This window comes from Amia ocellicauda, chromosome 10, assembly GCF_036373705.1.
Source record: "Amia ocellicauda isolate fAmiCal2 chromosome 10, fAmiCal2.hap1, whole genome shotgun sequence".
NCBI lineage: Eukaryota > Metazoa > Chordata > Actinopteri > Amiiformes > Amiidae > Amia > Amia ocellicauda.
The window spans coordinates 12,180,244-12,200,916 of NC_089859.1; the positions used below are offsets into that span (position 1 = coordinate 12,180,244).

A 20,673-nucleotide genomic window follows, 5' to 3' on the forward strand; every position below is an offset into this window, starting at 1 on the left:
ATTAAACTTGTCTTTGTATCCTTGTATCACTACAGTATGGGAAAACCTTGGAAATGATGAGAATAAAGAACACTACTCAAACTATTGCTGTCATTTTGCTGCCCCTGCTATATATATTGTAATGGTACTTCTTTTCATGGATGCAAATAACTCCATTATATATTGTTGCATGAATACTGTACTAGAATTTGAAATAGATTGTGACTGATGTCTATGCCATTCAGGTTACAACAGTCAACAAGAAAAAAAAAATGGCAACAATATACATCAACTTTTATTAGTTCTCAAATGTATAAGTCTGCAAAGCCAAGGCCCACTGCTTTGCCTCTTGTCCAGTCGTTTTATAGCTCTTCAGGCAGCTCACAAATATACATTTTTTTAACCATCAGCATCAACAGTGTTCAATGTCATTATTGTTGTAGCTGGCATTATAATTCCTCTTAGTCACTCAGTTGGCATATTCCTCAGCTGGCCAGGATTCGTGTGCCAGAGATTTCAGCGAATCCATTGCTTTCTTCTGCAAAAATTAAAACACCTCAGGTTTGATTTTTCTTTACGTGTGCTTGTAAGTGTTTGGGTCAGTGTCATTTCAGCCCCAGTCACAGTGCTTTGTCTCACAAATCCCTTCCTTGTTGTTATGGACCTGCACTTACTTTGATTTATTTGATGTGCAATACACCAAGAGGTTTTTACAAGAAAACAGCCGTCTGGTCTTCAGCAATTGTTGTAATCACTAAAACAGTTATCTTGAGAACCACTGAGCTATAATCTATCCCCACTGATGAGCAATTATATTTATTTATTTATTTATTTTTCCTTAAATAAAACACATACACACACATAGCGGACACACTAAAAACAAAACCTGAGTGTGAAACAGGAAGATTTATTGGGTTTTATTTTTTATTTTTTATTATAAGTAATCACACACAATTAGCATACAGTTCTGCTCCACAGCTGGGGAAATGACTCCTTCTACAATGAAATCATCACATTCTTAAACTTTCTGGCACTTGTCAGACGCTGTTAGACTCAGTTTTCTGTTAATCAGATCAAACTTCCATTAAAAAAAGGAACTTAATAGCTGTGCAGATTTGGCTTTGTAGGTTGTGCAATTCTTATAGTTTGAAACACAACAGATTATTATTTTTTGTATTACTTTATCATAACAGGGTGTTGGAAGTCTGAATATGTGAAGTTTGGATTGGACCCAATATGGGTTTCTATAACCAATATGGGTCTCATCCACCTAAAAAGGTGCAACTTAGAAATTAATTGTTTATTAATTGTGTATACATTTTTAACATTGGATAGCATTTATTTAAAGTTTTGGGTTTGCTCTTTATTTGTGTTTCAATAGCTTACACATGTTCTATCATTTTCTTTTTTATACAAGTTAATAGTGTGTGGATAGGAATGCATCTTAACTTAATGATGCACACACAAAAAAAACGATTCTCTCAGCATGCCACTGAAAATGTCTCGTCTGATATACTATATTTTGATTAAAAACACAATCCTTCAAATATTTTCCAAGGAATGCAATAAGCCAGAGAGCTTCTCATTAAGAAGAATGCCACGCTATCGGTTACAATACCAATTATCAGTCACAGTTTTTCATCTTAAGATATTGTTGCTTTCAATTAGCAAGGCATGGGAGGCTACAGCAGCCAGGGATCCTCTAGCATGTACGAGATGCACAAATCAATACAAAAACTAGAAACTCAATTACTGCAATACACTGCGAAGACAAGCTCATTCCATCAGCAACATCAAATGCATTTTGCTTTTCAAAAACTGTGTGGAATTCAAATGAGGTATGACCTAAAGAACAGACCATAGCCTACATTACTGGATTATTATTACTGGAAGGTAACAAATAATTGAAATAGGGTTTTATTGTATTATTATTAAATTATATGTGTGAATTTAGTTGAATCCTGCAACAGAATCCACCAGATAAGTAAGTCAGCTGGAAAATTAAGGTGTTGCCTATAGGCTGAACATAGTTCTATGTTGCTGACATGATTGTGAAGTCCAATACCCCTTTATATGAGAAGAAAACAATGTTGAAATAACTGCTAACTGTAATTAAAAATCATTATTATTTCCAAATTGGATATTGTATACATTTTTAATATGCACAAAACACAAAGTGGTTGAGAAAGTGAGCTAAAACATACATTAGAGTCTTTAAAGGGGGCAGCAGAAATATTTGATGTTGGTGTAAAACAGCTGTTAGAAAACTCCATTTGGGGCAGATATTACACTCTTGTTTAATGTAACATTTAAGCCCTGGCATAAATTCATGAAAACAATTAATACTATGTGTTCAAAAAGTGAAAACTGACTATTAAGGCCAACATTAGCATCTTTAGCACAAGGTTTAGTAGCGCTACAAAATGCATTCCCTGAACAGATTCTATACAGCCTAGTATAAGGCAAAAAGAGCATGTTTTCAGTGCTGTTTAAAGGACCATTTTTGATTTATTGTCGATGGCTGGAGAGTCTCACAATATGGAAAACTAAAAACTAAAAATGGGTCTATAATCGCTTGTAAGATCAGAGCCCCAGAACATAAATTTAGACTAGTAAATAATGACAGGAAATAAAAATGACCTTGGAAAGAAGAGGGCAGGATGGGGGAAGGGTCTAAAGCAACATTTTTTTGTATTCATTTTTTGGCCAGACCACATCAATTGAACAGCATGTTTTTGTGTCCTTTATGACTAAGAGTCTACTGGGAGATACTATAGACTGCAGGTTAGTGTGGTTCGGTGAAAAGCGGTTTCTGGTGATGAATTCTGCACAAAACACAGCCAAGTTAATATTCGGGTAAGAGGTGGGTGTCTTTAAGAACTTCTAAGAAACGGGCAGCACCCAAGACAGCTCATCTATCCTTCCTCTCCTGCTTGGTTCCTTTCCCAGACACCCCCCCTCCAGCAGCAAAACTAGCCAAAGACCACACACTTGGCTGAAATAAGACATGGCAAAGCAGAGTATCCATGGCAACACAAGGTATATCTGTGATTAACTCAGCAGTGGGTAACCCATTTCCTTCACCATGCCTCTCGGCCCATTTTGAGTAATCCCTAACCAAGTTACAAATTATATGAATCCCTGCCTCTTAGTACAGAATATCCCCCTCCCAAGTCTCACAGATGTCCATCTGAGTGCAGGGTATTGATCAGAGACTACATTAATATTACCAGATACTCTTCACTGTCAAAGCTCCTTTTTCATTTCTTGACCTAATGATTAGTTTTAATATCCTCATCCTTCCACCATCCCTGCACATACACGAGCAGAGCCTATTGGTTAAAAAACTAAGCCAACAGCACTAAGTCCCCAGTCTCCACAATCAAAATGTAAGTTTCCACATTTCAGTGACTTTCAGTTTTTCTCAAAAAAAAAATTCCCCTTCGCTTTTCGAAATATCTTTCAAGATATAGTACTTATTCTGCAGCGTCATGGGTTTGTCCATCTCCATCTCTCCCTTTCTCCCCTACTTGTGCTAATACACACACACACACATACACATACACGCAAACTATGTTTTTTATTTTCCAGATGATGTCTACGCAACTGATCCGCAGAGAGCACTGTAAGATATATAAAGTAAATGGCCATCATATTCCCAAATGGATTTGTATCCATCATGGTCGCCTGGGTTTAGTGTAAACAGCCAGACGTGATTCACTTGGACAGATCCTGAGAAGTGTCGCCTCTGGCCATGTGAAGATAAGAAAGGGGGGAAAAAAAGACAGAAAGCTCTGTCACTATGATTGTTTGAACCTCTTTTAAGAAGCATACAGTCACTGGGCGTCTCAGAAAAGCCAGTTGCTGAGAAAATGGCAAAAGTCAAGCATTGCCGCGCACGTAACTCCAGCTGAGCATCGAAATGTTCTGCAAACAAAGAAGCAATATTTATATCACACGATGTAATTCCATATACAACTTTTTGTTTTATATTTTCTCTCTTAAATCAGACCCATACAGCTGTTTTTTCAGAAAACATAGATGCAGTAAGATTTCTTTACCAGACAACCACAAGGTCTAGTCAAGGTCTGTTCACATGAATACTAAAGGTTTATAAATGAAGCTGAACTTCATGGTTTAGGTGAGAGTATATTGATTAATCATTCTAGAACACAGTCAGTCAAAGGTAAACAACATACATTATTGCAGTATAATGGAAAGAACAAGGAGAAACTGAATTAAGAGTATTAAAAGTAGAATTTAGAACAGTAATGTTCAGACTGTACAATGCGCTAGTTAGAGCTCATCTGGATACTGTGTGCAGTTCTGGGCTCCACACTTCAAGAAAGATATCGCTGCTCTAGAGGCAGTTCAGAGGAGAGCAACCAGACTTATTCCAGGTCTGAAGGGAACGTCCTACTGAGAGACTGAGGAACTGAACCTTTTCACCCTGGAACAGAGGAGACTACGTGGGGACTTGATCCAAGTCTTCAAAATCATGAAAGGCATCGATCACATCAAACCAGAGGAGCTTTTCCAGATCAGCAGGGACACACGCACCCGGGGACACAAATGGAAATTGGGCTTCAAGGCATTCAAGATGGAAAACAGGAGATACTTCTTCACACAGAGAGTCGTCACAATCTGAACAAACTCCCCAGTGATGTGGTTGAAGCTGAAAATTTGGGAACATTTAAAATCAGACTGGATAGGATCCTTGGATCACTTAGTTATTAATGGACACCAAACAAGCACGATGGGTCGAATGGCCTCCTCTCATTTGTAAACTTTATTATGTTGTTCTTATGTTCTTAAGAGATGAGCCATTGTGCCAAAAGATAAGAAAAAGTGAAACAGGGTGGGAGATATGTAAAAAAAAAAAAAACATAATTACATCTTCAAATAAATCAGAGTAGATCTGCAAGAAATTTAAATCACACATTTTATATGTGAAATAAATATCTCCTAGAGAGTAGTGCCAAAACCTGAAACATATGGGGTGAGTGCTTTATAAATATTACTAAACATTTGCAATATTAAAATAATGAAATATATGCATACAAATATTAACACTAAATCACTGCATGCGCTGATAACTCAAACTGAAAAGATCTTGCACACTGGACACAAGGGAAGATTATGAAACTTTCCTCAGTGCTTCTACACAGAAAATTTGGCAGTGCAACCACAGCTTAATGCAATGTCAATAGCCCTCATTCATTACACTGGGAGGCATGGCACTAGCATCCATACACAGAGAAACCATTCTTTGGCCAAGCGTTACTGACTGTAATCTTCAGGGAATGGAAAATGGAGAGTGATTGAGAAAATCATAATCATACTAATTAAAAAAGAGAGACAGAGAGAATGTGTAAGCCAAAAGGAAATTAAAAAAAGAAAACTTTCATAAGGAAATGCAACCATCTATTCCCCCAACTTCAATTAGTATGAAGATGATCAGATAGAGCCTGCTGTGTTTGAGAGAACCTGCTAATCAATAGGCAGCAGCAAAGGGTCAATTACCGGGTGTAGAACATAAGCTATCCACAACACTCGAAAGAAAGGTGTAAAGGACAAGTTAACTCTGTAGTTGTCAAAACCATGAGAACTTGGAACAGCGGACAGATTCTTCAAGAAAGCGATCATATAGATTCTATAGATAATGCATAAAGGAAGGCATTTGCTGATTTGTGCATTAGAAGTTAAGTTAATAACACATAAAACCTTTAAAAAAAAAGCATATCATCCCTTGTATACACTGTGGAGTGACTCCCAATTACAACAAAACAACTTGTTTTGTACCCATGTAAATTGGAAAAATAACAATTTTAGAAATCTGTCCACGAGAACACATGGCAAATACATGCAAAACATAAATGAGTACTGTTGATTGCTCAAAGTTCACAATAAAAGAGATGAATAATGAACCAATCTTGGGAATGAATCAGCATAGATTAGGACTTCAGAGAAAATTTCACTTGGAACTGCGAGATGCCCGCGCAGGTGGGTATGGATCTCAAGTCTCAACTTAAACAAGTGTTGTCTGAACCACCGAAACCACATTAAAGTACATTCCTCTACCAAACCACATAGAGGTTTAAAAAAATGCCAGTAGAAGTCTAGGGAAACTAGATAACACAGTTGATTTCACAGAAGATGCCACAATTTAGACTATTTGGAAATGGTTTTATTCATTTCTCTGAATTAAAAACAATAAAAGAAATACCAGTTCCTTTCTTCTACGCACAAAGAACTGTGAAAGATCCCACTCGTGCTATGATGTACATGTTCTTTCACCGATTCATCCAGTTGCCTGGAACATCGGCACATAAACAAAAGACAACTGTGATTGCAGGGACACAATAAAGAAACAAAACAGTCTTAAATCAAGGAGGGACAAACATTGTAACAAAAGAAAAAAAGATGAATGGTAACAGCACTTAATACATGAAATCTGAACAATGAAGTTGTACCATACCTGTGTACTGCACAAGGAACATTGTCCAAAGAGCTAGTGCCAAATATTATAAACTCCCCTTGGCTTAAATTCCCCAGTAATGAAAACGCAACACGAGCCGTTTCATAAAAATAAAAAAAAGAAAGAAAAGAAAAAAAAAATCCTTCGGTCTATTAGAATGCTTGAATCTACTCTCCTCAGCTCCGCTCCACAGACTGAGCCACAGTAGGCAGTACGAGCAGAGGAGGCTCCTTTTAGCTAACACCAGTGCACACACACACTCTCTCACACACACACACACACACAGACGCTTGTAGACATGCATATATGCTCGCGCACGCACACACAGACACAGACAAAAGCCAAGCAATGGGAAATGCAGGCAGCTGCGAGGGGCAAGTGGGCTGCACTGGCCTCTGCGATTTGCTACGGCATATGTTCGTGTCTGTCTTCACTGACTGACTGCTTCATTCTGGCAAATTTTTATAGGGATCTGGCAGGGCTGAACGGTAGATGGATGGCCAGGGGACGGGACAGGGAGGGAGACGTTGGAAAGTCATTAGCACAGTAGTCAACTGAAAATCTGGTAGGAATTTCAATATCGATGCACTGAAGAAAAAAACAAAAAACACGTGATAAGCCTGAAATGTCACACGTGCATTTGCTTCTTTGTTTCTATCCGTTTTTCTTTTTTCCCCCTCTGCACAGTATTCCCCCACTGTCTCTGGGGATGGTCTTCAACAACCACGGCTTCACCCACACACTCTGTAATTAAGGGGTGATGAAATCTAAACCCTTTCTACCTAGAGAGAAAGACTGAGTAAAGGAGGTTGTAATAGCAAACCACTGATTACCACACTCTTAACGAGCCGTATCATAAACGAGACCCAGACATGATCTCTATAATGTGAATGTTGGTCTCAGGCAGCTTTACTACTTCACAAATTACAAAAAAAAAAAATGATGAAGATAAAATAAATGTGGCAGGATATTGTGAACACTTTTTTTTTTAAAGCAAGTTTAGCTATTAATTAAAACGTACTAGAAGCGCTTTAATTGGGATTGCCAAGCAAGAGGAAAGGCTTAAATTGCAACGGTGCTTTTGAGGGCACAGGTTTAGTTTAGAAAAACAAAAACACAGCATTTTCCTTGCCTACACCAATTTAACCCTTTCTATCACACAATAGTTAGTGAGAGAGGAGTGGATAGAGCTATTACAACACAAGGAACAGTATGCAACAATTATTTGGACATTTCTCTATGTTGAGTCAGCCACTGCACAATAAGTAACCTTTGAAACATATCATGAGCAAATCCAATTTGATACTTTTAAAAGAGTTACTGTTCAATGTTCACATATCCACTGGTCTGTATGAGTCTCTTTCTTCAAGAATACAAACTCCAAATACCATATTTTGTCCTAGAAGAGTGGATGTAAGATCCACTACTAAAATATTGAACAAATACTGTCAGATGTACTTTGATCTCTACAAATACAATAGGCGCTTGAGGGTTAATGCCCACAAGAGAAACTGCACATGTAAAAAAAAAAAAAAAAGTGCTTTTAATAACAAGGCGAAACATAATTAGAGGAGCCTTCAGAAACCAACAAACATAGCCAAAGGGAGCATCAGCTGATGAAAGGTTGTGAGAGTAAGGAGCTGGCTTCATCTCCCTATTATCTTTCATCTGGGTTGCAGGAGTTTAAGAGAAAAACATGAAGTGGAGTTGTTTTCTCTACTGGCTTTATAAGAGGCAAGACCCCAAACGGCTAGCTGTGGATCCAGCTGCAGAAGCAATGTCGTTTTGATGAAGATAATATTTTGATCTTCGATATCTTCAATTTGAAAGCAGAAGTAGAGGGAGATAAGAGTTAAAAAAAGTACCCACTGTTATGGATTATGGTGGCAGGGGGTGGTTGAGAGCCATGCTGAAGTGGAAAGCAGTTTTCTAAAGTAAAATCTAATCATCTCGCAGCCTTAGAGCACCTCAGCACGGCTCAGAGGCCGGCTGGGTTTCCTGTGGCGACAGCAGGCGGTGCTGTTGTGCTCGTGAGTGTGTGCATGGCGAGGCATGCATGCATCCAGCCTCCCATCACTGAGCACCACAGCCAGAGGAAGAGCAGCAGGCAAGCATACTGCAGCCACATCCCTGTATAGACTTCAGGCCACACTAAATAATGCACACACTGCAGTAATAAAGAGGGAGAACAGTATGTGCCTTTTCTTAATGAGTTCATGTATTGTTTCTAATATTTCACCCAGAGAAGTTCTTTGCCATAATCCCCCTAAAACTCAAAAAGAAGCAAACAAGAAAAATAAGTTATATGCATAACATCTGGAAGCCCAAAAAAACAAATTTAGTTTTTTAATAATGAGTCCAATTTATATAATAAAACTATCAGCATTTTTAAAATGTATGTATTACAACACACACACGTGTGTGTGTGTGTGTGTGTGTGTGTGTGTGTTGTAATACATACATTTTAAAAATGCTGATAGTTTTACTGCTTTATAATTGAAGTAATGAGATTCTTATGCAATGTAAGTTCAGTGTATCCATCTGTGTTCAAATTCCATTCATTCGGGTAACTGGAAAGCTCTACTATAATTTAATTTAATTTAATCTTGTGCCTGAGACTTCTTAAAATTGTAATGTGTGTGTTTGATCATGACTTTAATTATTTGATTTATTCATGTAACCAGATGAATTAATTTGTCTTGAGTAAATGCCAAGTGTTGAGCAGAAATTCACTGCTTGTCCAAGTGTTTAGTCACATACAATAATAAAATGAAATTTATATTACACAGAGAAAATGTTGGGCTAACATGATGGTTACATTATGTAGTCCCAGTTTAAATAATTCAGCAGAGGAAAGTTAGAATTACTGTTTTTCGAACATCGTTACTACTGCCAAAAGTAGGAATAATTAGTAACGTAAGACATTATTTTGAAACTATGTTTTGATACCCTTTCCTTTTGCAGTCAAAACCTTAGAGATATCCAGTGAGGCAATGGCAGCAAAGTGTACCGCTGCAAAAGTAACTCAACATTTTCAATTAACTTCTGATTCCCAACACCTGCAGAGTACGGATATTCAAAGTAGTCTGTAATTTCAATTTTGTAAAGCTGTTAAAAACCTGAGAAAATATATACCTTCTAAAAGTGTGTGGAGCACAGGCTGTTACCCGAGGATGTAAAAGGCATTAATCAGGGAGCGAATTCAAAAAGATTTTATTAAGCTATAGACGAGAGCAATCTGCAGCATGCTGTGAACCCCCTGGTTTATCCTTAAACAACCGTGATCTTTAACACCATCAGCCAGCCCACCTTATTATGTCTTTCTCATAAAAGCAAAAGCTGTAACCAATCAGCATAAGAAGGATAAGAACACTAGAGATAAATAAAGACAATGTGCTGTCTGAACATGCTAATGAATGCATTATTGCCATTAGAAAGTACAGTATGAAAGCAATGACCCAAACCTGAACAGGTGACAGTTTTGGTTTTACGATTCCAAATGGCACAAGTGGAACTTCAAATACAAAAATATACTTGTCAATACACAAATACGTCACTTTTTTCAGTGATGAAAGGGATGAGACAGGGTAGTCCATCCATATGTTCATAGTAAAGTTTGAGAAGTAAAGTCTAAAGTCTATAACTAGCTCAAGCTAATGGATACCCTCGCTCGTCGTGTATATAGGAACTCAAGGATAAACAGCCCTGCTGCTTAGCCCCCTGCAGCATAACACACACTTTGGAGCCACACCATTAGGTCCAGGAAAAACGAACCCCTAGAATGAATTTTTAAAAGGCAGTTCATATATAATGGTCCACAAGACCTACGAACACAAACAATGCAATATTGAGAAATCAAAAGAAAGAGCCTTCTGAAAGAATCCAAAATGGGCATGAATCAAAGACAAACCATAAATCGACTGCACAGATGCTAAATGTTTTCAACGTTGATATTTAAATAATTAAAACGTCACAAAAAGCAAAAGAAGAGTATAACAAGGGAGGAGATAAGTAATTAAGTTTCATAAAACAAATAAATACAAATCCCACTTAATTCTGTTTAAAAGCAGACACTGTGCTGAAGGTCAGATGGATTTGGACAGATAAAAAAGGTCTGCTTTTCCCTTGAATAACTTCATGAAAACGGATCCTTTAATGATTTCATCGCAGGTCAAATAGATACATGACCTTTGACCAGGTGGGTCCCTGGTTGCCTCGGTGATGTCAGATAAAGAGCCTGACCTTGAATAAAGAGGACATTTTTATCACTGAAATTAAGCTAACGTTGGCTGTAAGAGAAATGAATAGAAGTGATCGGTGTTTGATTTGCCTCTCCCAGTTTCTTGCAGAACTGTTAATGAACTATAAAAATGCTAAAAACATTTGAAAAACCCTAAATTAAATACGTGAAATTAAATAAAAGTATCATTCAGCTTTTGGGTTTTCTCATCCTTTTCCATGAGTTCCTTCAGATGTGCGTGTCACAAAATCAAACACTTGAACTAATTTATATTTTCAGAAAATTGGTCAAAATAAATATGTGAAGAAGTTTGTTTTTATCCTGTATAATACTGATGATTATTTTAACAGTAATTTTGTGTCGGACAAACGTCAGATGTTTTTGAATCCAGAGTTAATTTCAGTCCTGAGTGAATTTAATTTCTTCTGTTGTCTCCTAAATTATTAGGCAGCAAACACCTTCAAACAATATGTCATAAAACCAATTATAACCTTAGGTAAACCCTGTCTGTCTTTTTGGCTGAAATGAATCCACAATTCATGCAGACTGAGGTATTGAAGAACCCTGTTCTATGGGTCTGGTAGCTCCTGAATAATTCAACCATATAAATTAATAGGAAAAAAGCAACAACGGTGGTCTTTTTTCATTATATAAATCAGATATAGCAGCAAACCATATATTAAAAGGGTTCACTTAATCTAAAATGTTCTCAGAGTCTCAGTTTTACCTGTTGTGTATTTTTAAATCAGTCTCCGCTGTGAATTGTTCTTTGATCCAGCTACATACGTCTCTCTCAGCTAATTCTAAAACATGCTTTTTATTTAAAAAAATCTTGAGTATATAAACAGTTTCTGCAGTCTAAATTTACTCATTCTAAGAATGTTTAACAATGGTACTAAGAAAATAAGTTCTCAAAGTTGCAGATCATTAGAAAACCCACAGTAGGCCTTTGAATTAAAACTGCAGTCTGTGCCCAGAGTAATGTGCTGTGTTGGATCCCTAATCTACATTTGTTCTATAGAAATCTATGGAGTGTTTTGCAATGAATAAGCCATGCTATTATATAAACACATTAAGATATACAAGGCATGTGATGTCGACACTTCAGCCAAATACTTCAGGGGAAATGAAAACTCTCCACTTACTTGACACACTGATCATATGGTAAAATGGTATTTAAAAGGTTTTTCTGTATAACATTGAGTTTGAGACTTAAAACAACTGCTATGGTATTTAGAAATATGTGTAGCGAGATCAATAAAACCACACCATTACAGCACACGCTGAAAGAAAAATGCCAAGTTTAAAGGTTTGTCTCTAATGAACTCCTTTGCGTTTCAGTGGGAGTAAGTCTCTTGCTAGATGTCATCGACCAAGGACGTACTGTCTCCCATCTCAGCACTGAGTGATAGGTAGCACAGCGGAAGTCAGCAAAAGAAAAGGTGACTTCCTCCTGTAGTATTGTACTTGAACAGCTACACTTCATTACCAATAACAGTTTCAAAGACTCTTTTATATGCGGTTTGTTATTTCTGGAGATAGGTGACAGTCAGAAAGGGGGAGGTTTCATGTTTACTTAAGGGAGTGGGCTGGTTATCGCAGCTGTGTGGATCTATTGTGTTCAGAAAGCTTCTTTTCAAAGAAACGGCTCGCGGTGCAGAGCAAGCTGGGAGCGACAGCAAGATACTGCAAATTGGATTAAGTCCGAACTCAAGCAAGCCTGTCTCCAGGGAGTTCTCCCGTACCATGAATATTTATAGGGGAGGATTTCATACACTGTGCAGGATACCTTTTAACCCCACTCGTTGTTAGCATTCCTCTTCACGTTACAATTCAAACCCCGTCAACAGGAGAAGTTGGCATCATATCAATCAGTCCCCGCAGGTCAATACGCACACATTCACAATGCAATTAAGAAAACAAAATGCTAATATTTGTTACAGACACACTGACTCTGAAGAGCTCATCCATTACATGAATGTAACCAGACCTTTGGAGCTGGTGGGCATTTAAATGTGTTTTGGCAGCAGTGACATAAGTCTGCTTGATTCCTCACACCAAATTCTTATCTGCCTAGACAAAAAAAAAACATTGCAGGCATTGTAATATTTCATTCCCAAAAACATAGAGTGTTTTCTCTGCAAACAGGGGAGAAATCCACAGACAAATAGCTACAGGTTCCATCTTATCTTTGGCGTTAATCTTCTAGTTGTCTGACTTCTGTTGTGTTTATCGACTTTAACACGATGGAAGATGGCGTGTTTAAGGAGGGAAGGTTGGAGTTGGTTTATTGCTTCAATGAACCTTCTAGATCACTTTTAATTAAACCGAGATGAGCACGAAAATGTATACCTACATAAAGTCACATTACAGGAAAGAGAAAAACAAGTTTAATTTCAGGCCTAAAGCCAGAGTTTCCACATGATTTTTCATGATTCCACATGAGCACCGTGAAGCAGTTACTGTTGTGTGCCCACTATATTAATCTGACATTCTTAATTAATTAAGACTTATTTTATTTCTCCACAGTCTAGTCAGGGATTGGGCAGAAACTACACCACTGAAGTACATTCCAATAACCCGTCACCACTCACAGCTTGTGAAAGAAGCGTCCACTAGAGAGAACATACACCTTCCTGTCCTAAAAAAATCACATCAGTTCACGCCGATATATCCAGCTGCTTGTTCTGCATTGCTATGTTGGGGACTGTGCTGTACAGCAGGGCATAAATCCATCGCCTAATTGTTGGAACTGATTGAGCTCAATAAAGTGACTAAAAGAGTTTCTGCTTTGGGAAGATGTATTCAGGTTGGGATCTAAGGACCTGTTTAAGGTCATGAAAGCACTGATCATTTGAAAGCGTACAGAATATTCATTTACTAATAAAGATTCACCAAGACCCGGAAAAAAAACACTTACTTTGAAGTGTAAGTACGATAGATTTACATCCAGTCAATCGTCAATTCACAGAACGGCAAATCCTATCTGTAAGACACAATTACAAGATAAAGAGACATCCCACTCCAGGAGACTCACCTCAAGATATTCAGGCTTCAACAGCCAATGAGAGCAGGGAAATATTAACCAGAACCGTGGACAAGGTGAGAGGAGAGCAATCCCAGAGACTGCAAATTTATTATCTCTCAGGCAGCTGTACGACCCCAACTGAGATTAATACAGAAAGGCACCTTCATCTTCCACTGCAAATGTATTTGGGGAAAACAAAAATGAACCAGTTTCACTCGTTTCCTCGCTCTGTCTTTTTCTCCATTACTGTCTGTCCCTTGTTTCAATGTCTGTCTTTCTTTCTTTCATTCGTGTTTTTAGGTCTCTTCTCTTTCATAGGCAATCTTCCTGCAAGTTCCAAGCCGAGTTTTTACATTGAACAGAAACATTTGTGTAAAAAATTTGAACTGAATAACAATGAGAGATATATTATATACAAAGAGACAGGACAGTTCAGAAATAGGGAGGAACATAAGTTCGCAGGACAGACAAAATTGGAGCAAAGCTTTACAAATAACAATTATGGCAAATTTCATTGACCTTATATCAACAACATGAAGGAATTTTTGTAATTGCATTAATAACACATGTGCCAACGTGAAGATGTATTAGAGTAGCTTTACATGTTCTATTTGTTTACTTTTTGTAACTTTTTCATTGTGTGTGGACACATGCTATAGAGATCATTTATCTGTACGTTTGCATGTGTATTTTGATTGGCCTGAGGGAGCAGGCGTTAAATATTTAACGTGAGACAATGTAAACCTGGCTTTTCAAGTAGCCCTAGGTGTATGTGTCTGTACGTCTGTATTTGAGAGTCCCAAGAGAAGTGGATATCCAGAAAGGCCCTCCTTCGTATTTTGGTCAGATTGAACATTACAAGGTGAGGAAACTTGACAGCTGTAACAAACGAGGAACGTTCTCACTAAAGCCCTTGGCAGATTATGTCCCAAGAGAATGGGGAATGAAAAATAAGCAACAAAAAACTGGAAAAAAAGAAAGTAAAACCCCCGAAGGTCGTTCTGTACCTGCCTTTCATAAGTCAGAGGCTGGGGGGCTAGGCAAAGGACTGAGGCGCTTTAAAAACAATGCAATACCTCCTTAGAAAAACAGTGACAGCCTTATCTGAAGGGGAGCAGAAAACCACCCAGGCTAATCACTTTTTACACCGTCAGATCTGAAAGTCCTTCCAGGCACAGGGCCTAGGGACGCACCTCCCATAGCTAATTCATGCTGAACGAAGCTCGGATCCCAATAAGAAAACCTGCTTTTCATTCTGTAATCTGCAGCAGTGAATGCCTTACCTCCAGCTCTGCCTGATCTGTAATCCTTGTACATCATTAGCTGTGAGAATGTGCACTCAGATCGCTGGTACTAGAGTCTCCAAACAGCAGTTCTGTTACAAAAAATAAAAGAAAGAAAGATTTATTTCCTTGGCATCATAAAATTCGACTTCACAAGTAACTTAAAAGTTGTACTATTGTGGTCTTAGCTAGTTAAATGTTGCACCCAGTTCAAGGACAAGGAAAGACAATATCTTTTCAATGTCTATTATTTAAGAAATGTTGCATTTCAATTTAATGCTGTGCCATTGCAATTGGTATAAATATATATTATTTAAATCATGCATAAACATGGAACAGTTGGATGGAAACTGCAAAATCAAACTCAAGAAGTAAAACAAAAATGAAAAAGGCACAAGTAAAGCACTGATGAAACTAATTGGTTTTCCTGCACAAACTGTCCTCATACCCTGCTCTAGCCATGACTTGGCAGCACTCGCACAAGCAGGTGAAAAGGTTATTACATCCTCTAGCCCCCTCTGATTTCTGTTCTTGTATCTGCACCCGCAAGGAAAATGAATTCCAACTGAAGCCAATGGTTCAAGCATTACTTAAATTTCACTTGCCGGTTTGCTTCCTTGACATTTACTGAGCTGCCAGTCTAATTGTAAGAGCCAGTTGTCCACAAATCAACAGCAAATACAAGCCTCTAAAGAATCTGTAAAGAGCACTGCTCTCTGACGTTTCAGACAAACATCCAATACACATCTTAATTTATAAAAGAGCAAGTTACACAATCAACATATTTTGGTATAATGTTTACAAGTCACTATGTTTTGTAAAGGAATATTACTGAATCTGCACATATGGTCTTTTCTGAAGGCCAGAAAACAATCCAGACATCAATGACAAAAAAAAAAAAAAAAACAGTTTGTTGAAAAAGAACATGGACCAAATGGTAAGATCAGTCTTCTCTGGTATTCTGTGAATGACAGGTCAGAAACTTGTTATGTACATTTGTCAAGAAAACTTGGAACAGTCTTTGTGGAGCAAAGGATATGCTAAAATCGCTTCTGACTGTGTATTATGCATAATCCATTTTATTCAACAGTCTGTTTATTCATAGATTGAGCAAATCAGAATATAAAATTGCCATGTTATTATTGTACACATGTATTTCTGTTCACTTAAACAAAAAAATAATTCAATGAAGATCTCTGCAAGGATTGTTCACCCACCTATTAACGGTAAAATGTGCAACTGCACCACTAAGGTCTGGAAGGTTAGGAGAACCTTATGTGTGCGTCATAATCCTGAGCAGTGTCCTTCACCATCTGTAGAGCTGACCCTGTTAAGAAGACCCAAACGTCATTATAATTCCTTCCACAAAATGAGGTTGTGACATCTGCTCTGCAGATCCATACATGGACAGTTACAGATGAGTCTGCTCTGATGTCCTCTGACCCATTCTAGGTTTCCCCATGCTTCTAATTAGTAGAGTCACACTTTCAATGATTAAGACAGATCTGAGTAACCACGGGCTCAGCCAGTTTTATGTCCAAATAAATAAATACATTAGTTAGCTTCCTTCAACGTGTTTTTTTTTTCTTCTTCACCTATTTATTCACTTCAAAGTTGGCACAGAAACATAAGAGTGAAGGAATGATTTAGAGAGTGGTGAGGATGCTTCAGGATACAGGTAAAGGACACAATAGCCTTATGGCTGTGTTTAAGAGTTTAAGAGTTATGTCACAATATAAAACATCCTGCCAGACATGTTAAACCTAGGTGTTTTTCTTATAGCTGTGTAAACCATATTGATCAATTGTACTACATTGCAAATTAAACATTTATATGTGTAGTACTGTACCATTAGCCTATTTCTGCTTTGATACAATTATCAATGTATTTCCTTTTCCCTCATGAGAAAAGGTCACCCATCACATTAAAAAACAGAATGATGAGCACATGGTTATTGTTCACAGTGTGTTTTTTATGAGCTTGTTGCTGAGATTGTTTCACTAAATTAAACCATTTTGGGGTTTCCTGAAGATTCAGGTGCTGACAAATCAAATTTCATTGGTTGAATACATAGACATGTAAAAAGTTAGAAAGTAATTAATTGAATATAGAATAGCTGTATACTCTTGCATCTAAAATGCCAATTACATTTTTTTTTTTTTTTGGTCAATGTCACAGTCAATTGTAATTGTAAATATTAGAAGCTATGGAAAAAATGCTTACAAATTCCTAGTGCATCTCTGTTATTAAAGAAAGATTAGATTGCTATTCTAGATGGGTTATGCGCTGTCACTTAAAAGCCATGAGAGTAATTACAAGACTTCCTATGACCTTTAAGGAGTGTGCTGCGTTTGCCTTCCCTTCTGTTGTTGATTTCAGTTCTCAGTGGGCTATGAGGTTTACTTTGGAAATGGTACAGCATTGGAAATTCAATACAGATTCCTGAAATTCTACATAAACAACTGCCTCCCCTGGTGACATACGAACTCCACATTACCGCATCAGGTGTCATGACACACTTGTAACAATGTTGTAAATGTATTTCTCTGAATTCCTTTAGGGTTAAAACATCCAGCTCCCCTTTCACAGCTAGGCATATTATTAATGGTATCACATAAGCATTTGTGTCATTGCATCTTTCAATGCAACATACTTACATACATATGCTCAGTGCTGACTGACACCAAACTTTCTTAATTATTTCATGGCATACACAACATTGTTAACTTTAGTTGTCAATTCTGTGTCTCTCTCTCTGATACATAGAAACAGATTAGATAGTGAACTTGAAAAAATACATTTGGAGATTAATTATGTTTTATTAAATTACGAATGGATTTCTCTGTCGGAAGAATTACAATCTTTCATTCGGTACTGTTCAAGTTATCCCCTATCCAGGTCAACACATTTAAAAAATGAATGAAAATCATTCAATAAAAACAAACTCATGAGGCATTGAATTGCTCAAATCAATCATTTACTGTTTTCCAAATGAATGTCATGCTGATTGAACACATGTATATACACATACTATAATTGCTGCCTATCTCTGTCAACTACAATATTTACACTTCATCATTATATATTTTTTTCACTGCACACCATATATATTATGAAAGTACTTCATTCAGGCATAATTCTTCAATTTGAGCACCATAACAGAATTTTACAGCATTCAAATGGAGTGTTCGAGTCCGTTTTGCGTATCCTTCGATTAAGTTGACAACCACCCACGCTGCTTGGGGTAATCAGTAGGAGAACAACAACTCCATTTTGGGGGGTTTATAATAGGAAAAAAATAGATGCCACCCATTAAAACAAAATACATTTCTTTAATATTGTTTCTACAATTGCTGTCTTTATTCCTTCCTGCACCTGGAAATGGAACAGAACTCAATAGCCTTGAACTTGCCTTTGGGAAGAAACACATCTCACACCTGAGTATGGTATGTTGTATGCTTACTTCTTTCAACTAAAAAATAAAAAAGCAATTAAAAGTTGCTTCCCCGGGATTGCTGGTGATATATTTTTTCTGAAGAGATGATAGCATGATAATGTATTTGCTTCTAATGTAGGTGTCCTGGGATTAATCTACTCTCAGTGCCACAGATCCCCAAAGCTAAGAATGACAATCAGAAGAAACCATAAGCTTATAGAAGATAGAAAGAGAACCTCATTAAAGAAAACTCCTCACAGAGAATCGTTTTTTAAAATGTAAGCTCCATTAAGGAGGTTATTAAAATTGAATTGTGGGAAATTGCTTCCAAAATCCCCCCATATGCATTTGTTTTGCTCAGTGTTTTTGTGGTAGAGGAGAAACAAAACCATATATTTTATTTGAAATGTTGATAAAACTTTAATGCATGTCTAATATTAAATACAAATAACGTATAACCTGATCATAGCAGATGCTTTAAACTAAACGGGGAGAAAAAAGAAAAACTAATTTAGAAAAGATTTCCCATAACAAGCAATATCAGTGCCGATAGCGATAAAATGAAGCCAGGTCTGTTTATGACTTGCTCTGCCATTTCAGCCAAAATTTATTGACTCCAGAGCCAAGATGGTGAATGAGCAGCACACATCAGGGGCATTTTCTCTTCATTTTTATTGAACTGGTACTGGTGCAGAAGGTTAGCAATGAAACACGGATATTCATGAATTTGCAAACAAACAAGCAACGGCTATGAATTTTGATTGAACATGGTTATATTGTGAATTGGCACCCAGGAGGCAAAACATAGGGATTTTAATTAAAATAAAATACTTGTATTAAAAAACACAAAACAAAGCCACCTGCATGTGGGACTGAAACAACAAAATCAGTTCTCAGCAATCCTCTATGTTCCACTGTGCACCCCTCATTGAACGCTTTAATATGGTGGGGTGCTGGCTCCAGGAGAACAGCAGCAGGCTGATACCAGCAACACTTCAAATGAAGAGGCATGTTTAGATGGATTTCTACCTGGTTTAAATGGTTTAGGACACACACACGCATGCACGCACCTATATTTAAATCTACTGAATAGCAAAAGAAAAATTAAGAAAACGAATGGAAACAAAGCAAATCCCTCAAGAGCTGCTAGGGGGAATTGAGTGAATGCGCATTTATTTTAGTGCTCGGACAATCTGCACAGCCCGCCTGCAAGCTCCAAAAGTTAAAAGGAAAACACAGCTTGGAAGTAAATACAAGTTTAAAAAGGACAAAAGATACAAAAGGACTACTAACTAATGTAATGCAGGGCTACTGGTGCTGGCTAAATTGCTTCCTACTGACTAAAAAACTCTTGGGCGTGCTGTTGAGGACGGAGCCACAGTGAAAGCTCTTTCTCAGGCCTGCTGCCACTGCGCCTTTCAATTTACTTTACAGCAAGAGCAGTAATAGGAAACCCATTGGCAACAGCACTTACTGCCTCTCTCTTATTCTAAACAGGCCAGCAGCTGAGAGACTCATAAAAATCTCATTTTTCACATGTGCTCACTCACGTTACTTAAAATGACTTGAACCCTGTGACGTCAGAGACGGAATACGCTCTCTTCATTTTATGCCCCCGCCTTCTCCCCATCTTCAAAAAACAATTTGCTTGCCGTATTGACAGATGGACAAAACAGAACTCCCAGTGTGTCACACAAAAATGATTTATCACTCCCACTGCTTTCTCTTTGTATTGTTCTTGTGGTTATTTTTCATTTTATTCAAACTCCTTAAGCATTACTATCCATAATCATTTCATGTATCCCCCCCAGGAAAGCAACACATTTATAGTGATCATTAATAGTAGTTTAAATAAATACAAATAAATAAGCAGTATTTTATTTCAAGTCTGATACGTGCTGTTAATGCAAGTGTAGATCTAGGCTTAAATATGAGCTACTGTGAAGGGATATAGCTCCAGTCATTCTTGTTCAAGTCAACACTGCACTAATATGCTAAAAAAAAATCTCCCTTTGAACACGAATTCTGCTAAAAAAAAGACAACAATCCCAAATACTTGAAAAGGATTTAAAATTGTGATTAAGGTCCTTGGGGTAAAGTGAAGTGGCAAAGCTAGAAAGATATTTAAACTTTATATGTAGACCTGAAGGCAACAAGGGAGAGAAAGTAAACCTAATTACAAGGGCTCACAGTAAGTTGTTTTTGTCTCCCTCTCTTTCTCTTCTTGTC

At 37.4% G+C, this 20,673-nt stretch overlaps 1 protein-coding gene across 5 annotated transcripts in view; it reads right to left on the bottom strand.

Annotated features, from left to right (window-relative positions):
• The window catches only part of enox2 (ecto-NOX disulfide-thiol exchanger 2), a 209,965-nt gene that overhangs the window by 127,645 nt on the left and 61,647 nt on the right, over positions 1–20,673 (bottom strand). For 2 of the 5 annotated variants that reach the window (XM_066714984.1, XM_066714986.1), the window contains exons 3-4: positions 16,226–16,335; positions 15,009–15,100 (exon numbers count right to left, since the gene is read on the bottom strand). In XM_066714984.1, the coding sequence (XP_066571081.1) occupies positions 15,009–15,045 (37 nt within the window). In that variant the 5' untranslated portion in view covers positions 15,046–15,100; positions 16,226–16,335. Of the gene's footprint in view, positions 1–6,457; positions 6,866–13,617; positions 13,683–15,008; positions 15,101–16,225; positions 16,336–20,673 lie in introns of those variants that run through there. The other 3 variants (XM_066714985.1, XM_066714988.1, XM_066714987.1) reach the window with 3 other exon arrangements.